This window comes from Myxine glutinosa, chromosome 14, assembly GCF_964187855.1.
Source record: "Myxine glutinosa chromosome 14, kmMyxGlut1.1, whole genome shotgun sequence".
NCBI classification, from domain to species: domain Eukaryota; kingdom Metazoa; phylum Chordata; class Myxini; order Myxiniformes; family Myxinidae; genus Myxine; species Myxine glutinosa.
In genome coordinates this window covers 82110184-82133697 of record NC_136274.1, presented here as the reverse complement: position 1 = coordinate 82133697, position 23514 = coordinate 82110184, and the positions used below count along the sequence as shown (strand labels likewise).

Here is a 23514-nt window from a genome sequence, read left to right as displayed (position 1 = left end):
CTCAGCCTGTTATCCTTCCGAGGTCAGCTAATTGAGTACCAGTTCACTGGTAGTTCCCTGCTTGTCGTTAAAGGCGGCAAAAAGGGTTGGCGTCAGGAAGGGCATCCGGCCGTAAAACATTGCTTCAAAAAGGGGACCGAAAAACAACAACAACCACAGTTCCTGAAAAAGGCCAACCCCTGCTTGCGGGGAAAAATGGCCTCTAAAGGTGGTTTTTTATATATTTTAATTGCTTTTATCGCTTCCTCAACTTCCCTCTCAGTTATCTTCTCTGCCGGTCCTAAAACTGGGTTACTCTCTATGTTGCCATCCCATTCATTCTCTGTATTCAACAGCATTTCCATATATCTTTTCCATCTTCCTTTAATTCCATCTGGGTCGACAACGATTTGTCCCACTTCATCCTTCAAGCAGCTCACCCCCATCACATCACACCTCTCTTTCGCTATCTGCTTTGCAATCCTGAATACTGCTTTCTGACCCTCTTCCGAATCCAAGCGTTCTCCGAACATTTTCCTTCATGCCTCCTGCGCCTTTGCTACCTCTTTCTTTGCAGCCTTCCTGGCTGCCTTATAACTTTCATGCTCTGCTGTTTCTGCTCCCGTACCCTTCGCCTTCTGCCACTCCTTGAACTTCTTCCTCTTCTCGTCAATCCTCTTTCCAACTTCATCATCCCACCACCATGTTTCCGAGTGCCTCGGTGGTCCTTTTGTCCATCCACATACCTCACCAACGGCTCCCAACAGAATAGCTTTCATTGACATCCAACCACTTTCAAGCTCAACCACATCATCCTCGACCCTACTCAGCCTCTCTTTTAATGCCTCCCTTACTGTCACCTCTTTCAACCTCCACACCTTCATTCTCGGTTGGTACTTCACCCGCCGAGCTCTCCTCGCAGCTTTCACCCTTACGTCGCAGACAACCAAGTGGTGCTGTGAAACAGCCTCCTCCCCCGGGATCACCTTTGTGACTCGGAGGTGCCCCCTATCTCGCCTACGCACCATCAGGTAGTCAACGGTTGTCGTCGACCCACCTGACGTGTATGTAACAAGCTTATTATCTTCTTTCTGGAACTGAGTATTACAAATCAACAAATCAGCTCCATCAGCAAACTCCAAAATCCTTTCACCTTCTCCATTTCTCACACCATATCCGTAACCCCCATGAACTCCCTCAAAACCATCCATACTCCTTCCCACATGTCCATTTAGGTCTCCTCCTACAACAACTTCCTCATCTTTCACGTTTTCCATCAGCTTCTCTATCGCACACCAGAACTTGTCCTTCTCTTCATCGCTCCGACCAACCTGCGGAGCATATCCCGAGATGACGTTCACCAAGAGCTTTCCAATCATCATTTTCACCATCATCAACCTATCACTCACTCTAGTCACACTCACCACACTGTCTACAAACTCCTCAGAAAACAGGACACCAGTGCCATTCACGCCCTCCAGGCACCCTTGCCACACAAACTTGTATTTCTGTCCCTGCCTACCCTTCACCATTCTCACACCACTTCCCTTCCATCTCGTCTCTTGCACACAACATATGTCCACTCTTCTTCTGACCAATACTTCCACCACTTCTCCTGATCTCCCTGTCATTGTCCCTACATTCCATGTCCCAAACCTCAGAAACCGATCTCCACTTCGGGCTGTACCCTGCCCACATGTAGTTGTAATTGTCATGGTTCTCTTTTTGAGGCAATGTTTTTTTTTATGGCCGGATGCCCTTCCTGACGCCAACCCTCTTAGTCGCCTCCTACGACACGCAATGATACGGCGTACCTATTCTTATCCAGGGTACACACTGGGAAACGTTTAAAACATGGAAATCCTGGGAGGGGGGGGGGGGGGGGATCACCGCTGCGGTTTAAACATATTTAAATAAATATTTAAACAAAACCATGAAAACAATCTGGGAAAAGTCTCTAAGTGAGAACGTGGATTTGAGAAAGCAGGAGCAGAGGTGAAAGAACAAACGAGAATATAGGGGGCGGGGCACAAGTCGAGACGAGGAGGCCGCACGAGACACCAGGCCGCACGAGGCGCGGACAAAGAAACGACTAATTACACACAAATTTGCAACAACTACAAAACCAAAACCAAATAGAAACACACAATAACACATACACAACAAAATACGCAGCGGAAATTTGACAAAGAAACGAACGGGAAAACACTCAAACTTTGATGCCGTGGAGAGATCAAAGCAAGCCCCCAAAGCAAGCAAGCAAGTGGAGAGATCAAAGAGAGATCATTGATGAAGACTAGAAAAAGCACAGGTCCCAGAACACTGTCTTGAGGAACTCCAGTCTGAACAGGAAGGGGGAGATGAGAGAAACCCATTCAGGGCCACACGTTGACAGCGACCAGTGAGGAAGTCTGCAAGCCACACATGGAGGTTTCCATGGATACCATAGGAGGAGAGTGTGGTGAGCAGAGCGGGGTGCCAGACTGTATCGAAGGCACGTGATATGTCAAGGGAGACAGCTCTAATTTCCTGTTTCACATTGAGGACCTCCATCCATGGTTGAGACAGCAGAAGCAACATCTCCAGAGTAGAATGACCTGGTCTGAATCCAAATTGATGATCTGAGATCAAGCCATTGGAGAAGAGGAAAGATTTCATATCAGAAGCAATGATGGATTCCATGACTTTGCTGATGTTTGGGAGCAGGCTTATTGGTCTGTCGTTGCAAGGATCTGTTTTTGCACATTTTTTGTGCAAAGCGGTGATGTTGGCTGATTTCCAAAATCAGATATGGGAAGATTGAAATATTGAAACAAAAACAGATATGGGAAGCTAAGTGAACCCTGGAAGCGTTACTCCCAGGTTATATGGGTGAAGCAGGGGCAGAGCAGCAGAAGTTGTTGATGACATTCCATCTTGGTGGCCGCACCTGTTGTAGCAAGGTTGTGTCTTTAAAAGTGATGAATCGTCCTTCGGCACGTCCTGTGCCTCACGGACCCATAAGATAATCAAAACACACTCACACTCACACACTCACACACACACTCACACACTCACACACACACTCACACACTCACACACTCACACACACTCATACAGGATGGCACCAGTCCCAACAGTCACCACGCTCTTCGGCAGGGCAGTCGTGCCACATTAATGGGCCATGATGACCTTTCATCACGGAGCTTGCTCAGTGTGTCGTTTTTCCGCTCTGCGACCATCTGTGCCTGGCAAATCAGAATTGATATTTTATATTAATCAGGACATGGAGCATCACCCCTAGCAGATGGAATGGAATTGTCACAACTCAAAAGACTCAGAGTGCATTTTGCATCATATGCAGTTTAACAAATAGGTTTTCACAGTGTGGAAGCATTGCCAACACAAGGGTCACGGATGACATGGACATTGTATGCTCGTACATGTTTTGCTTTTGTTAACAACTGCTGCTGAGAGCGTGGGTGCCTCACGAGGGCGGAAAAGCTTAATTTGTTACGGTTTCCTATTTTAAAGGTGGTGTTCCGACTTTGTGTTACTGTTAACTTCTCTAAGTTGTTCAGCTCTGAGCTTGATATCTGATTGTTGGAGTCGAGTTCGGTTTTTAATTTTTATTTTCCATGCTGTACCTGACCAGCAGGTTTTGCTGCACTGTGGGCAATTTCATTCCATGAATGAAGCAAGGAGATGGTTGTCAATGTTCAATACCTGACAGAATCATTTCCTTTGCTTTTCAGATGAGAGAGAAGATGTGCAAAAGAAAACATTCACCAAGTGGGTGAACTCTCAATTCAACAAGGTGAGTGGAAGCCACGACTAACCTGATAATGTTGCAAGAAATTTTGATTACATTTTTTTACGGCGTAGCCCGTAGGGCAATGCCATCTGGAACAGCGTTTGTCTGTCGGTCTGGTGTATGTATATATGACGTTATTCCCTCACAAACATTCACCAATCAGACCTGAGGATCTGGTCACATGACAGGGGACAGCATTTAACAACCATTACAGTTGCATATTGTTACGTGCTCCTCCCCAAACCCCGGCCACGGTGTACCTCCGAGCCCCGAAAGGAGTCACGGCAGAAAGATGTGCTATTATGTGTGCCAATGACCAATGGTGAAACCACACCAATCAATTGTTACCAAAACCAAGTATTGTATTAAAACCACACAATAATAACAAGTAACGCACGTACAAGAAATCCTCACTTGCACAGCAAACACCATATAATTTCTATGATGGTACCACCAATTTCCTGAATCAATAACTCATGGTATTCCCACGAGAGCAATCGGTAACATCCCCCAAAGTCACTGTGTCACGATACCAGGCCAAAGTCGATCCCCTTGGCTCTCGCGATCACAAGAAAAGGTCGTACTGAGACCTGAACCCAGAACAGCTAACAGTCGACGCTGCAGACGAGCCGCTTGGTGAGGTGTTGGGCCGACGTCGGTCCGGTAAAAGTTCACCCAAAAGGCGACTGGGAATTCACACCTTCGGTTCACCAGACAATGACGCTGACATGAACGATCAGCGGCTCCCAAGCGGAGAACCGCGAAGAACCACAAGTTCCCAAGCGAAATCCATGACACACACGAGAACCAGGCGAATGGCTGGTGCGAGGTGAAATGGCTGGTGCGAGGTGAAATGGCTGGTGCGAGGTGAAATGGCGGACGGGCCGGTAATGGAGGCGTACCTGCTCTCCAGCGATGATTCACTTTCGGAACCAAAAGCAAAACCCGTCACGCAGGTTTATCTGCCACAGCAATAACGACACTGTCACAGGAATCCCTTTCCCGGGGAAACCAATATTCGCTCGTGACCAATGTCCACCAGCGTCCGCTCGACACCTCGAAGCAGATAGGCCTTCCTTTCCCGATCTCACTCGATCCGCTAGACCGCCGCTTCTTCTTCTTCTGGGTTAGCCCTCACCCATCTCGTTTTCCTTCTGAGACATTATTTTTACCTTTGAAGACAGTTATCTCCATTTCACACTCAAACTGTAACAATAATAGCACATGAAACTAAAAATGCTTCAAGTGGATGACAACCACAAAGACGGAAGTGACGAATCCGTAACAATATCTTACTAAAAATAAATATAACAAGTACAGGTATATTCAAAGCACACGTCCCCCATGCAAAATAAATAAATAACATCCTCCAGCACGCAGCATTTCCAGGGTGCCTTATGCGCCCGGCGATGCCACCATGAACCACATAGACATGGTATTGTACAATAATTGATTAAATGTGTGATTAAAATAAATAAATAAGAAATCGTAAAATAATGAACTTCTTAATCAATTGACTAATAGTGATAGCATACCCAAACCACCAATGTTTCATCCGAAGCTGTAACTTTTACCAAATTAATTAAATAATTAGCTAATCGAAAATATATAAATAAATAATTGATTACTTGATTAATCAATAAGCAATTAAGTGATTAATTTATTAATCAATGAATTAAAAATACCATGTACAGTCAAATCATTTGGTCATTGGCATGTCCAAATATCAGCTTCCTGACTCAAAAGGTGCCTGAGATATTGCCCAGATGAGAAAGGAAATAAATAAGTCATTAATTAATCGATAATAACTAATTAATCAATTAATTGATTAAACAAAAAAACAAATGAACATATGTCACCCACAGGGTGAACCGTATCTTGCCAAAATGTGAAAATTCCGTTTTTTCGTCATGACGTCATCAAATGACGTCATAGCGTCAAACTGTTTACAGATCTGGGAAGCACTCATCAAGGGCATTCATATGAGGTATTACTCGATATGGTACCTACGATTTCAAAATTTGACCTTGGGGTCAATAATTTTCGACCTCCAGCGCTAACCATGAAGGTCAAGGCCGATCGCCACCAAAAACTAATCAGCTGAGCGCCGGACCATATACTAGATTCCCATGAAGTTTGGAGATGATCCGATCAAAGTTACTCAAAAAATTAGTGTTTCGTCGACCTCCATGATTGACCACAAAGTGACCTTGACCTTTGACCTTGACCTTCAAAATTTTGTGTGCTGAAGGGTATCTCTATAGGACTCTGATATGCGAAGTTACAGGAGTTTCCAATAATAACTGTGGTCTACAGAGTGATCTAAACGTGAAAAAAAAATGATTAACCACAAACAAAAAAACAAACAAACATACAAGCTGACTAATACATCTTGCAAAAACTTCGTTTTGGCAAGATAAAAATACTGTTTTTGCCAAAGCACGTGCGCACCATTGTGCCCAAATTTCAGCTTCCGAGCTCAAAGGATGGCTGAGATATCTCTCGGACAAACAAACAAAGTAGAAAACAAGAAAGAAACCGGAGTGAAAACTGAGTACTCCCTTTTAGCGCGCGTCATCGCTAGGCCCCCTTCGGTGCCCGGCGATGACGTCATGGAGCACCTGGAGATTGAATAGGAAAGGAGCGGTGTACAATAACCTTCTGTGGAACGTTTTGCGGTTCCAACGGGTGTTGTATGGTTGGTATGAGGTCCCAGAAATTCCTCAATACAATTATGATTTTGAAATGCGAGCGACACTCATCCGGAAGTGAACAGATGACGACTGTTTGCTGGTTTGATAATATCTCAATACAATTGTGATTTAACATTCTATTCTGATATCTTAATACTATGGTATTTATGATTGGAATGATGAATGATGCTGTTTAGAATGAAAATATAGAGATATTGGGTTCAAAACAAAATGAGGAAATGACGTAAGGCTTTCCATCCATAACATTTACGGATTCTACATTTGCATTCAGATTGGGTACGTTTTTGTCCAAGTCTTTCACAAACCTGCTGTCCATGCCTGACGTTCAATTGAAGGTGGCACAGGAATGTGTTGTTTATTGAAATTTTTAAAATCCTTACTTCATTTGCCAACTGCTACCTGGTATCCCCACCCAGGTCATACTATCCTCTTCAACTAAAGTATCAAGCATGCCCCTCTGCCCCGTTATATGATGGGTCTTGTTTTTAATTCTTGATTGTAGTGCATCTCTAATGACAATGCCTATTAAAAAGCCCAGTACTGCATCTTTCTTGCATCGCAATAGGCCAGTGTCATTGTGTTTGCTCCATGAACAAGAGAAAAATTTATTTTGGATTTAGTTCTATTTTCATTTTTCCTTCCTGTCGGAAGTTGCGAGCTCGTGTGTTCGCTCAATTGCTGGTGCGCCCAGCACCAGTAAGATGTTTTTTTTTGTATACAAGATCGAGGCTCGTGTAAGAGCTAACATTAATCACAAAAAGACAAACTGACACATAAAACATATGATAAAGGGAGCGGGAGACAAGATGGGGAGAGAGGGGGAAGCACACAAGTACAACATTTGAGAACAGGGACATCGGGAGATCTGTGGGACAGAGAGGGCTTGGGGGGAGGAGGCATGGGAATGGGGACGAGGAAGGGTGGGAGAGGTATAAAACACATGGACACTGCAAGGACTTCCAGGACAGAAGTCGGAATTTCAAAAAGTGGATCTGGGGTGAATGAACGGGGGTAGAAAAGATCAAGGTTTTGGATGGGGGAAGATAAGAGATGGTGGTGAACAGCTGTTTTAAAGACCTGGAGGGAGGAGTGGGATTGAAGAGAGTGAGGGAGTTTGTTCCAGAGGTGGGAGAAAAGAGGTGAAGGTGAATAGAGAGCTTGCTTGTAGTGCATCTCTGATGTGTGTTTTATACCTCTCCCACCTCCCACATCTTGTTTGTGTGTTAAATGAAGCCTTTTTGTGATATCTCGAGTTCTCATACTCCTTTAATGATCGATGGCATATTCTTGTCAAAGCTGGATGCCTCGCTGGCTCATTTGCACCCATCTACGATTTGGCACGGTTTTGGATAATGTTCTTTTGGAAACAGCATGCTGTTTCTGTCATGGAATCAGAATCCTTAACCAAACCCGACTGTCACACCTGTGCACCCCGCTGGGCCCAACTACAGATGTAACTAAGTGCGACGGGGAAGAGTTCTGTCATCTTTGCGATCCTGCTGTTTCGTACAAAAATGTGACGAAGCCGATGTACGACTCCTCCGTCTTCTGTGATATTCATCAGAAGTGATCTCCAAAAGCTCGACCACTAGGTTCCTTCCAAATATTTTGAGCCATTCAATCTTTGCTCCACCAAAGAATCAGAACCAAGAATCGGAACCAAGAATCAGAAGCGGGCACGGATCCACCGTTGGGGCTTCTGAGACGGAAGAGAACCTTCGCCAGGTGGGCTTCGCATTTCGAGATTACTTTTAGTTCTCTATTGATTTGTCACTGTTATGGTGCAACATATGAAAGAATCATTGTTAATGAGATTTTTTTTGCATCTTGAAGGAGTTTACTTTGTTTTGGTAGAGGTAACCTTCCCCGTTGGATCCACACAGTCTTTGTGGTAGAAATGGTGTTCCTTCTGGTATCGACTTCCCTTTTGTGGATGCAAACGTGGCCTGTTAGTGCTCTCATCAGAACCACTGTCTTATTTATTATATATTTGTCCATTCATGTCTACTATTGTCCTTGTAATGCAAGTAAAAGTGTATTCATGTCGACTGATCTCTGTTGTGCACATGATGCATGTACAGTTTCCACTATGAGCATTGGGTCACGGTACACATACATCGTCAGCTTTATGTCACGTGTGGCTTTATATATTTATGGCTTCTATTACATGTGTACAGTACTGGTTGTTATTTATTATTTATTTGTGTTTGGTTCAGCGATTTGGGCAGTACAGCCTTTTCATCAAGAACAATTTATTGCCTCTCTGAGACCAATATGAGTCGACCATAAAGTATAAACTTGTACCGAACCTCAACCAAACCCACAGGGCAGGAATATGTCCCCCTTCCTGATCGCCATGAGCAAGTTATGTGGGTTTTCCCTGACAGTCCAACCAGATGGTTTTCTGAATCTAATTTGGATTCTGCAGGGTGGCCTGAAAGTTGCTGAACCCCTGATACATTTCGGACACCTCCGTCCCTTTCCCTCCACAACCCCCACCGTGGTATGCGGAAAAACTGACTCCCTCACGTGGGCCTACTGTTTGAGGGGTTTCATCAAGGACAAAGTGTCGATAAACCAGTATTGGACGGTTGAAAAATTGTGTGCTGCGGTCGTGGCCTCTTTCACACAGGTAACTCCACAAATGCTGCACAAGTTATCTACGAGGACTTGATGGCAAATTTATTGGTGCAAGGAGAATGATGGAGCATGGACAGGTCCAATGACTGATTAATCATTGTAAGTACTGCACAATAAAACCTGTATATTAAAATAGTGGACAGGCAGCAGCACCACAATTCCAGCCTGAGGTTGTCAACTTTATTATGCAGGCGAGAATATAATAAGGAATCGGATCGGAGTGATCCTCGGACCACCTATTGGATATATTGCATATTGAAACCAGCTACTGCATGTTGAGTTAACCTGGTTTCCATTTCCAACACGACACAGCTTGGGAGAAGGCCGATGGAAGAAGAATATAATAAGCAGGGTAGCATGCAGGGGAGTCCCTCAGACCTATATTTTGAAGATGACGCACAAATTGTGAGCAGCAAGGAAGAGCTACAGATTGTCAGGGTGGCAGGAGTGCTTGGCATGCAGGGGAGTCCCTCAGACCTATATTTTGAAGATGATGCACAAATTGTAAGCAGCAAGGAAGAGCTACAGATTGTTAGGGTGGCAGGAGTGCTTGGCATGCAGGGGAGTCCCTCAGACCTATATTTTGAAGATGATGCACAAATTGTGAGCAGCAAGGAAGAGCTACAGATCGTTAGGGTGGCAGGAGTGCTCGGCATGCAGGGGAGTCCCTCAGACCTATATTTTGAAGATGATGCACAAATTGTAAGCAGCAAGGAAGAGCTACAGATTGTTAGGGTGGCAGGAGTGCTTAGCATGCAGGGGAGTCCCTCAGACCTATATTTTGAAGATGACGCACAAATTGTGAGCAGCAAGGAAGAACTACAGATTGTTAGGGTGGCAGGAGTGCTTAGCATGCAGGGGAGTCCCTCAGACCTATATTTTGAAGATGACACACAAATTGTGAGCAGCAAGGAAGAGCTACAGATTGTCAGGGTGGCAGGAGTGCTTAGCATGCAGGGGAGTCCCTCAGACCTATATTTTGAAGATGACGCACAAATTGTGAGCAGCAAGGAAGAGCTACAGATCGTTAGGGTGGCAGGAGTGCTTGGCATGCAGGGGAGTCCCTTAGACCTATATTTTGAAGATGATGCACAAATTGCGAGCAGCAAGGAAGAACTACAGATTGTTAGGGTGGCAGGAGTGCTTAGCATGCAGGGGAGTCCCGCAGACCTGTATTTTGAAGATGACGCACAAATTGTGAGCAGCAAGGAAGAGCTACAGATTGTTAGGGTGGCAGGAGTGCTTGGCATGCAGGGGAGTCCCTCAGACCTATATTTTGAAGATGACGCACAAATTGTGAGCAGCAAGGAAGAGCTACAGATTGTTAGGGTGGCAGGAGTGCTCGGCATGCAGGGGAGTCCCTCAGACCTATATTTTGAAGATGATGCACAAATTGTAAGCAGCAAGGAAGAGCTACAAATTGTTAGGGTGGCAGGAGTGCTTAGCATGCAGGGGAGTCCCGCAGACCTATATTTTGAAGATGACGCACAAATTGTGAGCAGCAAGGAAGAGCTACAGGAGAGATCGTTGGGGTGGCAGGAGTGCTTTGCGAAAAATGGCCCAGGACTCTATGGAAGCAAAACTGAAGTTCTAAACTCCGGAGTGGGAAGACGAGAGAAATATGTATGCGCTTGGCCAAGGGAGAAGCGAACTCAACCCACTCGTAAAATACCTGAGATCGGTTCTTTTATAACCTTGGGCTTCCAGGGATAATGAGAACCTACCTTTGGGAGATAGCAACCCGCTTCTGGCTACTCAATAATCAGCGTTTTAGCTTCAGAGTTTGCACTCATTTTGATGGTGAATGATTGCATTTTGTGCTCCGCCATCTCTCCGCTCCTTCTGCGCGATCTGCCTTGAAATGACGAGGTATCCATATCCAAAACTCAGCACCATGTGGTGACTGTCAAGTCTTGTGAGATATTTGCAACAAGCTCCTGAGAAGTTTTTCATCTTTTACAGCTACTTCCAGTCATCGCATGTTCTGAAAGGACGGCCTAGAGGTACGCATACTCACCTATAAGCTGTCTAGCCTGGGTTGGCATCCTAACCAAGCTATAAACTACCATCCTGGTGTTTCACAGGCAGGGTGATCAATGTGTGTGCCGTCCCTCAGATGGATGTTAAACCGGCCTCCTGTCTGCCAGCATTTGCTGATCCACGTTAAAGATCCCATGGCGCCCCTCATGAAGAGTAGGTGAGCTATCGGCGGCACCATGGCCAAATTTGCCCTAACCAGTAGAGGGCATCGACGGAACTGCCACGCCTTCAGCCAATGATGCTACCCCACAGTCCAAGAAGAAGAAGAAGAAGAAGAAGTCATCGCATTGTTGGGCAAGTGAAAAAGAATATAGATCAAATTTGGAACAACTTCCAGGGAAATTGAACATGGCACTTTGGTCATGACTCCAACGGCTGAGTTTTTTGTGCTTTTTACGTAAAAGCAAAGGTGGAGCTGACACGGTGAACACCCAATCCTGTGTGAAGCCCAGCCGCTTGGAATGACAGAGACTAGGATGCGCTGAGACACAGCAGACATTGCAATGCCCCCGACTTTGTACCTGCTTGTAATGCAATGCAGCAAAGCAATTTGTGCAAGGATTTATCGACTTCTTCGAATTTATACCTTTGCCTGAGATGTGACTCCTGTTGTTATGCCGATAAGCACAGGCCCACTACCGCTTTGGTAAATACTGCTCCTCTCCCTGAATCCATACTGACCCAGCATTTTCCACATTTATTTGTTTTATTTTATTTATTTCAGGAAGGAAAAACAAGCAAAGCACTTTTGAAAGAGCATATACAGAATGGAAATTGGAATAAAAAACAATTAATCCAAATATACAGTAGCACGAGTGCAAAAAATAAGCTTGCAGTCCTGAGTGTGCTTAGGATTATTAAAGGCATAATAATAGTAATAAATCAAGTTGAAGAAGAAGAAGAAGAAAAAGTAGAAGAAAATGTGCAGAAAAAAGGAAAACGGTAATCGAGGCATTCGGGGAAGGCCTCAAAACTCAGAGTGGAATTTTGGGTGACCCCAATTAGCTTTTGGGAAAGTTTGGAAATGCCTATTTTTTATCTTGGGAGAAATGGATAAATATTATTTGCAATAATCATTCTACAAAGTGTTTTTAATAGATTGAAGTAATAATGTAAGATGTCAAGAGATGTTGTTTATGTCCATATGTATATACAAGACTGCTCATTGCAGCGTTGCCTGCAAGAATAATTGTTCAACATTTTATGGCAAAACCGAACCTTAACAATTTCAACAAAAAATTCCAAGCACTTCTCTTATATAAAACGTTTTTAATTTTATTGAATGAATCTGCTGCAGGAAGCAACAACATATAGTTGGCCATGTGTGAAAACTGGATCACGCAGGTAAACTCCAACACTTCGCAAAGTTTGATCTTGAGCCGTATTAACATGCCAAATGCTGGCTGTACTGGGAACTGATGTCGTTGCCAAACAAATGGGAAGGACTCGTCAGTGGGCCGCATCGCAATGCCGGGAATTAGCACCGTTTTGTGTGATCCTGCAATTGTTGCCTGCAGTACTGTAGTTGTTCTTTGATGATGATGATGATGATGGGCATCCCTGCGGTATCTATATAATAATAGCGTAAGGACTCGACTTTGTTATCCCTTTTACGCCGCACCCAGTGACCCGATGCCCACGGCACTCATGGATTTACGATCTACGAACCGCGCTCTTTGTTTATCACGTACAGCCATACTCGAAAAATCTGAATTAGCCGACGTTGGGGCCCAAAAGCATCCGATTAACTGCCGATATGACGCCATCTTACGACGCCATCGTATTGGCGTCTGCTGGGCGAAGGCGAAGCGAGCCATCCGCTGATTGGACAGTCGAGTGGTGTGAACATGGGTGGTGTGAACCAAATGGTCTTTTTATTCCCTTGAACATTTTAAATTAGGATATATAAGGAAACGTCTTTATCGTCATTTTAATAAAGTTAAATGGAGTGAAGCTGCGATACTCAGGGTGCGTTGCATAAATCCTCGTAACTCAGAGAGGTGTAGCAGGTGGCGAGACGTAAGGAAGCTTAAAGATAACGAGCTGAAAACAGACGAACGATATGTCAATCTCTTTCTACACCGAACGGAAATAAAAGTATGAGAGCGGGGAGGCATGGCCTGAGCACTTCGAGCAGAGAGGACTGATTGGACTTAACCTAAAGAGAAAAAATTGGAGCTTAATGGAAAAAGAAGATCCCATGAGCGCTGCCGTCACTTATCGAGGTGTGTTGAGGTCTGAAGAGATGAGGTGGTTTCTAGGAGCGATTTGCACCTTTTTACTGCTTGAGGTGAGTTCGGTTCGTGTTTTGTGACTCGTAGATTTATTAATCAAAACACGGTCACAGTGGCGTCAGGCACTGTGACCGTGTATGTGACTCATATTCGCGATTACCACAGAAGCACATCGACGGGGAGTATCTATATAATAATAGCGGAAGGACTCGACTTTGTTATCCCTTTTACGCCGCACCCAGTGACCCGATGCCCACGGCACTCATGGATTTACGATCTACGAACCGCGCTCTTTGTTTATTACGTACAGCCATACTCGAAAAATCTGAATTAGCCGACGTTGGGGCCCAAAAGCATCCGATTAACTGCCGATACGACGCCATCTTACGACGCCATCGTATTGGCGTCTGCTGAGCGAAGGCGAAGCGAGCCATCCGCTGATTGGACAGTCGAGTGGTGTGAACATGGGTGGTGTGAACCAAATGGTCTTTTTATTCCCTTGAACATTTTAACTTAGGATACATAAGGAAACGTCTTTATCGTCATTTTAATAAAGTTAAATGGAGTGACGTTGTGATACTTGGGGTGCGTTGCATAAATCCTCGTAACTCAGAGAGGTGTAGCAGGTGGCGAGACGTAAGGAAGCTTAAAGATAACGAGCTGAAAACAGACGAACGATGTCAATCTCTTTCTACACCGAACGGAAATAAAAGTATGAGAGCGGGAAGGCATGGCCTGAGCACTTCGAGCAGAGAGGACTGATTGGACTTAACTTAAAGAGAAAAAATTGGAGCTTAACGGAAGAAGAAGATCCCATGAGCGCTCCCCGATGCCATCCATAATGGTACACTCTATCCATACACCACATCCTCCCTTCCGTGGATGTTCCACGGGTTTCACGTCTTTATCGTCATTTTAATAAAGTTAAATGGAGTGACGTTGCGATACTCGGGGTGCGTTGCATAAATCCTCGTAACTCAGAGAGGTGTAGCAGGTGGCGAGACGTAAGGAAGCTTAAAGATAACGAGCTGAAAACAGACGAACGATATGTCAATCTCTTTCTACACCGAACGGAAATAAAAGTATGAGAGCGGGAAGGCATGGCCTGAGCACTTCGAGCAGAGAGGACTGATTGGACTTAACTTAAAGAGAAAAAATTGGAGCTTAATGGAAGAAGAAGATCCCATGAGCGCTCCCCTATGCCATCCATAATGGTACACTCTATCCATACACCACATCCTCCCTTCCGTGGATGTTCCACGGGTTTCGGCTAGTCTATATAATAATAGCGAAAGGACTCGACTTTGTTATCCCTTTTATGCCGCACCCAGTGACCCGATGCCCACGGCACTCATGGATTTACGATCTACGAACCACGCTCTTTGTTTATCACGTACAGCCATACTCGAAAAATCTGAATTAGCCGACGTTGGGGCCCAAAAGCATCCGATTAACTGCCGATACGACGCCATCTTACGACGCCATCGTATTGGCGTCTGCTGGGCAAAGGCGAAGCGAGCCGTCCGCTGATTGGACAGTCGAGTGGTGTGAACATGGGTGGTGTGAACCAAATGGTCTTTTTATTCCCTTGAACATTTTAAATTGGGATATATAAGGAAACGTCTTTATCGTCATTTTAATAAAGTTAAATGGAGTGACGTTGCGATACTCGGGGTGCGTTGCATAAATCCTCGTAACTCAGAGAGGTGTAGCAGGTGGCGAGACGTAAGGAAGCTTAAAGATAACGAGCTGAAACAGACGAACGATATGTCAATCCCTTTCTACACCGAACGGCAATAAAAGTATGAGAGCGGGAAGGCATGGCCTGAGCACTTCGAGCAGAGAGGACTGATTGGACTTAACTTAAAGAGAAAAAATTGGCGCTTAACGGAAGAAGAAGATCCCATGAGCGCTCCCCTATGCCATCCATAATGGTACACTCTATCCATACACCACATCCTCCCTTCCGTGGATGTTCCACGGGTTTCGGCTAGTTTTTACACTATTCTGGCTTGGCAACTCGTGCTAAAACCAAAATTACGTACAAAAACCGTCATTTATCGTACAAATTGCTCATCCCTTTGTGCGGTGTATTGGCAAAAGACCGCCTCAATGAAGCTGAGTCGATGAGCCTGAGTGAAAGTGTCAAAATCCAGAACCACTGCTCACCTCCTCAATTGTTCCTCTCTTTTCCCACCTGTGGAATCACATTCCATACTCTCTTCAATCTCATTCTTCCCATCAGGTCTTCAAGACAGCTGTTCACCACCATCTCAGGTCAACCTCCATCCAAAACCATGATCTTTTCTACACCCATTAAAGCACACCTCCACCCCTCCCAAAATGTTGCTAATGTATCCATCTTGTCCACCCCTTGTGTTCACCCATACCTCTCATTGTTACCTGCATCTCACATTTGTCCGTCTCCATCTATTTCCTCCCTCCGCCATGCTCTTGATGTTTCTCCCTTTTCCTCCTGCTGTTCCTTCTGTTATGATGCGTCCTGATCTGTTCTGTGTTCTTGCTCTTCCACGAGCCTTGACTATGCACACAAAATTTTTTTTGCTAATAACTGGGCGGTGCATTGGCAACAGACCGCTGCCTTGATCTCTCCTGAAAATAAAAATAACCCGAGTTATGTACATGATGCCAAAACATGGCTACTGCTTATGTGCAGATGTAATACATCATGGTTATATAGCTTGGATATATTGCAATTGCACTGGCTCATAGACTGAAGCCTAAGGCCTGAAGATTGAAGCCTATACATACTGTCGCCTGCAAAAGGCCCGTGACGCCTATTGGTTCCAACCTTTCGATATTTCATGATCCTTTTAACATTTGTTTTGGTTCTTTTAAACTGGAAAAGTTATAGGGCATGGCAATTGTGAATGAGAGATTCCCGAAGACGTCTTAGGCTTACCAGAGCACCAACTTGGCGGACGTATGATTTTTCCTACATACAATTGTGGGCGGAGTTAGGCCAGCTGTCCAGCCAATGGGATCAAAGGCTTCATACGCACGAGGCTTCATCAGGTTTTTAATATGTAGGACATGTGTATGTATAAGTATATTACCTTTAAATTTATCAGGGGTATATATATAGTAGCAAGGTACCCGTGCTACACACGGATGGGACGCCATAAGCAAACAGACAATGCAGAAACGGTGAATGCTAAAGCATAAAACCAATAAATTCCACATTCCTGTTGCATTCTTCATTCGCACATCAGACATGGACAGCAGGTTCGTGAAAGACTTAGATAAACAAACGACGAATGGGAAACCATGGAACCAATGAATTCCACATCCATGTGCTGCCTGTAGTCGAACATCAAGCATGGACAGCAGGTTCGTGAAGGACTTCCATGAAAAACGTACCCGTTTGAAAGGTTCTATACCCAGTCAATGGCGAATCTGCATATGGCGATCCGTGAATGTCATGCTTAGAAAGTAGAAACCATCACGTAATTTCGTCATTCACTTGAACTCAATATCTCTATTTTCATTCCAAACACCATAACTCCAATCACATAATTAAATAGCATTAATATAAAAAAGAAACTTTCAGCAAAATTCATGAGATAAACAAATATTTAAATCCGGATGCGAAATAGTTCCGTACGGTTGGGTGAATACAATGACGAATTCAAAATCGTAATTGTATTCACTCAATTCCAAACGTCATTGCAATCATAAATTGATACTTTAACAAAATACTGTTTAAAATGACGATTGTATGGAGATAATATCAAACCAGCTCATTGCTGTCATTTGTCCATTTCTGGATTCGCGGCAGGTTCGTATCGAGTTAATTTCAAAATCATAATTTGATTGAGGAACTTTTGAAACTTCCTACCTACCTCACAACATCCGCTAGGACTCCAAAATGTTCCACTGGAGATTTGGAGGGGCTCGCTCCAAAACTGAGTACAGACAAACAGACAAACAGACAGACAGACACTCCTGTTTTATAATATATATATATTTATATATTTATATATATATATTGTTGCGGATTCGGGGGTCGGCGCTCCCCTTATCAAGGGGGGTGGGGGGTGTTAATCCCCTTGTCTTTTAAGCAGGCCGTCCCCCAATCCTGGAAATTATGACGTCACTTCCGGTCGGTGATAAGTGGGGTTGTAAGCCTAATTAGTCTTAGTACCTAAGTACTACCACCGGCCGTGAAGCGAGGAGATAACTCCCTCCTGAGCCGCAGCATTAATGGACACGCCGAGCGAAGCGAGCCGCGACTCGGGCCGTTAACAAATACTACACCCGATTATAGCGGTTCCTATCGTTCCACAGGTATTCAATTGAAAGAAAGGACACAAAAGATCGAATACGAGAAAACCCCAAAAATAAGAAGAACAAAGAGTGGGTTTATTAATTATATACAAAAACCCAAAGAAGAGGAAACGAAAGTAATATACAGAAGAAGAAGAGCAAAAGGACACAGGGCAAGCTTATCTATACAGTCTTATCTTATCACGACCCCAGGACAAACAGACAGACTCACACGGGATGGTAGTGGTAGTAGGAGAAGGTCCAAGCAGATGGTTCAGGCGTTGAGGTCCGGCTCCAGGTGTCGACTCGTACCGCGGCAAAAACCCGGGCAGGCAGCTAGCGCATATCCTTGGCGCGCGACCGGACCTTACATATGGCGGGGGGGGGGGGGGGGGGAGCCCTTCGCAAGTCCGTATGCGCAGTTCCTATGAATTCATATGAATTAGGAGTTCCCCAGCGCAGCTCGTTCCAACGCAGCTCTGTCCGTGCCCTCTCTGTTAGCACGGCTCTCCCACTCACTCTGCTCGTGAACTCCTTACTCAGCTTCTCTCCCTCCTCTCTGTGAAAAGGCGCCGCGCTTGCGCTTATATAGTCCAGTGCCGGATTAAGCCTCGGCTGGCCCTAAGGCACATTTTGAAATTTTAGAGAATGGCCTGAACAATTTAAATTAGATCTCGGGCTCATGGAAATGGACCCCAGACAAAAGATGACCTGATTCATGAACAAAATATTTAATACAAAAAAAGACAAATATTTAATGTGAAAAGAAACTACTTTCAAACTAGTTTAGTCTATACAATTTGCAGTGTATGAATATATGCATGACAAAACACGCACAGATTTGGCACTTTGCTTTACAGTTTACAAGACTTTAGATTGTAACCTTGCACGCGTTTACAACTGCAAACTCTTCAATTATGGAACTGAAGTTCAGTTCTCGGAGCAAATCACTTTCAATGCACAAAAGGGCCAACGCACCAAGACGCTGTTGATGCATGGTAGAACGCTTCACATCTTTGATTCTCTTTAGCTGCGAAAATGAGCGTTCTCCTGAGCAATTGGTGGCCATCAGTGCTAAGTATATTCGGAGAGCCACTGCAGTGTTTGGAAAGGCTGCATGAACTCCAGTGGTGTGCAGCAACTCAAACATATGCTGTGCCTGTGCACACCCTGTTGAGGGGGAACTTGAGGGCAGTTGGTCTTTATACCAGCAAATGAACTGATGGAACTCTGACGCAAAATCAGTATTCAGATCCTTGTGATACACACTGACAAGCCCTGTAATAGCAGTGTTGATATCCTCGTCGGTCATAGAGTCAAACTCTGTCAGAACGCCAAACCGCTGCAGCACTACAGAATACGCCTCTATGCGTTTCTGCAATGCACTTCGCAGTTGGTCAATGATGACATAAAATGTATTAACTTTGAATTTTTGTTGGCCCGTCATCCCTTATGTGGCATCAGTAGCATTTCCATCATTGACACGCTTCTTACGCTGGGGAATTCGCCGACTTTCGGATTTGTAAGTGCTGTTGCCGCAGCGATCACATGCTTGTTGCTCATAGAAATCAAAATTTTCTCTGCGCGCATGTACAAACTCATTCAAACTCTTCAGCAGACCAATAGCCGGTGTTAATTCTATGGTGGCACTTTGCAACAACTTGCTGCAGCAGTTGAACCGATGCAAAATATCATTCCAAAGTTCACACATCAGGGCAACTTCTATGGTTCCCATCTTTTCTGCCAAAGAATCCGCCTCATTTCGTGTCTCCCTGTTCTGATTTTCATCTGCAGAGATCTCTTCGAGAGCACTCTGGAACTGGCGGTAACCGCGGAACAGAGCTTCAGTGGCATCAGCTCGGGCAGACCACCGGGTATCCGATGGGTGTTTCGGAACAGGGCACCCAGGTTGCTGTTCCACATGGGTCTGCAGGACACCCCAACGGTGCGTGGATGCCACAAAGAACGCATACAGGCCCTGCAAAAACCCCAAAAATGAAACCGCGTCAATGCAACAATCCACCACGGACTGACCAACTAGGTTCAAAGAGTGAGCTGCACAGGGAATGTAATCAACCAAACTGTTCTTGTTCTTCAAAATTCGCTGCATACCATTGTACTTGCCCGACATATTACTGGCATTGTCATACGTCTGAACGCGGCAATTGTCAAAGTCGATGTCATGGTCCTTCAAGTATTGGAGAAGAGTATCAGCAAGATTCTGACCTGTATGACTAGAGATACTAATGAACGTGAGGAAACGCTCGACAGGCTTGTGATCTGTCATGTTGACGTAGCGGAGGATGATAGTGAGCTGGTCCGTATGGGCAATGTCTGGTGTGGAGTCCACTGAAACGGAGAAATACCGCGACTTCGAAATCTCATCCTTGATGCGACCAAGTACTTGCTTGCCCATCACAGCAATTAATTCTTCGCAGATTGTTTTTGACAAATAAGACGTGTGACCGCGACCCTGATCGGCATGGTAATGGATGTGCTGGGACAAAAATGGATCAAACTGGCTAATCAACTCCAAAATGCCCACCCAAGTAATTACCATTGCTGCTGGAGCCAACAATTTCGTTACTACCTTGAAACGACTGACCCCTCTCGCAAAGAAAAGTAATTGTGGCAACACAACGTGTCAACACATTTTTCCAATAGCTGCGCTGCTCCAGCATTTTTTGATGCAATTGCTTATCAACTCGACCGGCATCAGCACTCCGCTGACAAAATGTTAGAACTGATTCTATGTGCTTTGGGCTAATTTCATGGGCCTTCAAGTACTGAGCCGTATTCTTCCAATCAGTAAATCCCGAGCCAGAAAGCTATGCACCTCTGTCAGAGGACAACAGAGTGCATGGAAAACAGAAAACGCAAGTTTTGGCAGGAGAATAAACAAGCCAATCACGATCAGCTACCTCCCCATTTGGCAAAACCAGTTTGAAGGCACTGGCATTAAGAAAGCGATTCACCCCAGAGTATTCACGCTTCGTTTCTGGATAACTGTCATGCAAGTTCCGAAAATGATCAGTGCCCAAGCTGATGCACACATGGCGCAGTTTGTCTGTGATGTTACCAAACAACCCGACATTGTTGGGAATCAGTGGAGTCGATACTGAAGCACCTTCGTCCCTAGTGTCTGTGTCACCATCGTCGGCCGGCCTGTCTTCGACAGGATCAAATGCGGGGATGTTGAAGGGGAGTCCTTAGTTGAATCTATATCATCATCACCACCAACACCAGCATCTTTCTCCACCACATGGAAAAACGATGTCAATTTATGAGTCGTCTTGAGTAGTTGATCATCCTCATGCTTCTTTTTCTTCAACTCCTGAGCTCGCTCCCAGCCACCTTTGCGTCCTGACATAACGATGGATTAAATCTGCAAATAGAACATCAGATGTATAAGTTTTAAAACCTTTTATTATAAAATACAAACCACATTAAACACTATACAGTGATGTAGCGCACCTTGAAAATATTTGCGAAAATTGAGATACATATATTACCCTGGCAGGGACAGAAATTAGAAATAATTTGTTTAAAATAATATAAATTGACGAAAACTGCTTGTCCATTTTTGTGGCCCGAATTTTTGGCTGGCCCTAAGGCACATGCCTTGTCTGCCTAATGGTTAATCCGGCAATGATATAGTCCGCTTAGAAATCGATGCACGCTTCATCGAGCCACGCCTATCAGTGAGCTTACCTCAGCCCCGATTGGTCAGCGAGGGCTCACTGGCCCCGCCCTCGATGGCTCGTGGACGAGGCCACACCTCTTATCGTGGCTCCGCCCCTTCTTTCCTCGAGCCTACCGCGTGTTCAATGGCGTTTGAATGCAGCGAACGCTGCTAACAAAACCACGTGAGAGCATTGGGAGGGACAAGCCCCGTCTGTAGGTGGGCATGGTGGAGTCGCTTGGAGAGAGAGAGGTTCGAATGTGATGAATGGGGCCGACCTTATTTGATTAATGCAACGCAGATTCGACTATTGGGAACATGGCCTTATATGAACATGGACATGAACACATACTAAGGAGATAACTAAAGTCCTATGGTGACCTACGTGTTGCTTATGGACTAGCTATGGGTGCGACCTTATTAAATGCTGGGATATTTACAAGAGTTATTATTTACAAGTATTTACAAGTGAGGGGTTCTCAAAACCGCAACAATATGTATATACAGTCACGTGAAAAAGTAAGTACACCCCATGTAAAGTTTTGACTTTTTCAACATATTTCAACATACAGCTATGCTATTTGATCTTCATTTCAACAATATTGACAGGTAAAGGTGATATAATATAACAAATATCATTAAACATTTACATTTTGTAGTCCATTGTATAATTTAAATAAACATAAATGCAAATTTCGCATGTGGAAAAAGAAAGTACACCCTTGGCTCGAATAGGTGGTATTGCCCCCTTTGGCAGAAACAACCTCAAGTCGGCGTTTCTTATAACTGTCTACCAGTCTCTGAGATCGATTGGGAGAAATTTTTGCCCACTCCTCCATGCAGAATTCTTTCAGCTGTGCGATGTTTGAGGGGTTTCTTGCATGCACAGCTCGTTTCAAATCCCCCCCACAACTTCTCGATGGGATTTAGATCCGGGCTTTGACTTGGCCATTCCAGAACCCTCCATTTCTTTCTTTTTCAGCCATTCCTTGGTGGATTTACTGGTATGTTTAGGGTCATTGTCATGTTGCAAGGTCCACCTTCGGTTGAGCTTCAACTTTCCGACAGATGGCCTCACATTATCCTCAAGCACCCTCTGGTACAATGAAGAATTCATAGTGGATTCTATGATGGTGAGCTGCCCAGGCCCTGATGCAGCAAAGCTGCCCCAAACCATAATATTTCCACCACCATGCTTTACAGTTGGTATCAGGTTCTTGTGGTCAAATTCTGTCTTTGGTTTTCACCAAACATGTCTTCTGGTACTGTGGCCAAATAGCTCTACCTTTGACTCATCTGTCCAGAGCACATTGTTCCAGAAGTGCTGGTCTTTGCCTCGATGTTCATTGGCAAACTTTAGTCTTGCCCTGATGTTCTTTCTGGACAGCAAAGGTTTCCTCCTGGCACACCTCCCATGTAGATCAAATTTGTGCCGCCTCTTTCTAATGGTAGACTCGTGCACTTTGACATCAACGGTGGCATGAGCTACCTGTAGGTCCCGTGATGACATTCTGGGGTTCTAAGAGACTTCTTTCAGCATCTTGCGGTCTGCTCTCGGGCTGAACTTGCTGGGGCGGCCTGACCTGAACAAGTTGGCAGTTGTTTGGAATCTTCTCCACATGTAGATGATCTTCCGGACAGTCGAATGATTGATTTCAAATTGTTTGGAGATCTTTTTAAATCCCTTCCCAGACTCGTAGGCATCTATAACCTTCTTTCTGAAGGCCTCAGAGAGCTCTTTTGATCTAGGCAGGGTGATGCCGCACACTTCAACATCAAAAGCAAACCAAACGAGCTGTCTGAGGTTTAAATAAGACAGGTTCCTCCAAGATCCTCTCAAATGATGTTCTAATCATTTGCACCTGAGCTGGTGCACCTGATTCTAATTTTAGGTATTTGAAGTAGTGATAAATGTAGGGGTGTACTTACTTTTTCCACACGTGAAATTTGCATTTATGTTTATTTAAATTATACAATGGACTCCAAAATGTAAATGTTTCATGATATTTGTTATATTATATCACCTTTATCTATCAATATTGTTGAAATGAAGATCAAATAGCTGTATGTTGAAAACGTCAAAACTTTACATGGGGTGTACTTACTTTTTCACGTGACTGTATATATATGGATAGACATATATAC

At 44.5% G+C, this 23514-nt stretch overlaps 1 protein-coding gene across 10 annotated transcripts in view; it reads left to right on the top strand.

Annotated features, from left to right (window-relative positions):
* Positions 1–23514, top strand: part of LOC137439963 (dystrophin) — a 1283433-nt gene that overhangs the window by 181687 nt on the left and 1078232 nt on the right. For all 10 annotated transcript variants that reach the window (XM_078768445.1, XM_078768443.1, XM_078768444.1 and 7 more), the window contains one exon: positions 3714–3775. In XM_078768445.1, the coding sequence (XP_078624571.1) occupies positions 3714–3775 (62 nt within the window). The remainder of the gene's footprint in view (positions 1–3713; positions 3776–23514) is intronic.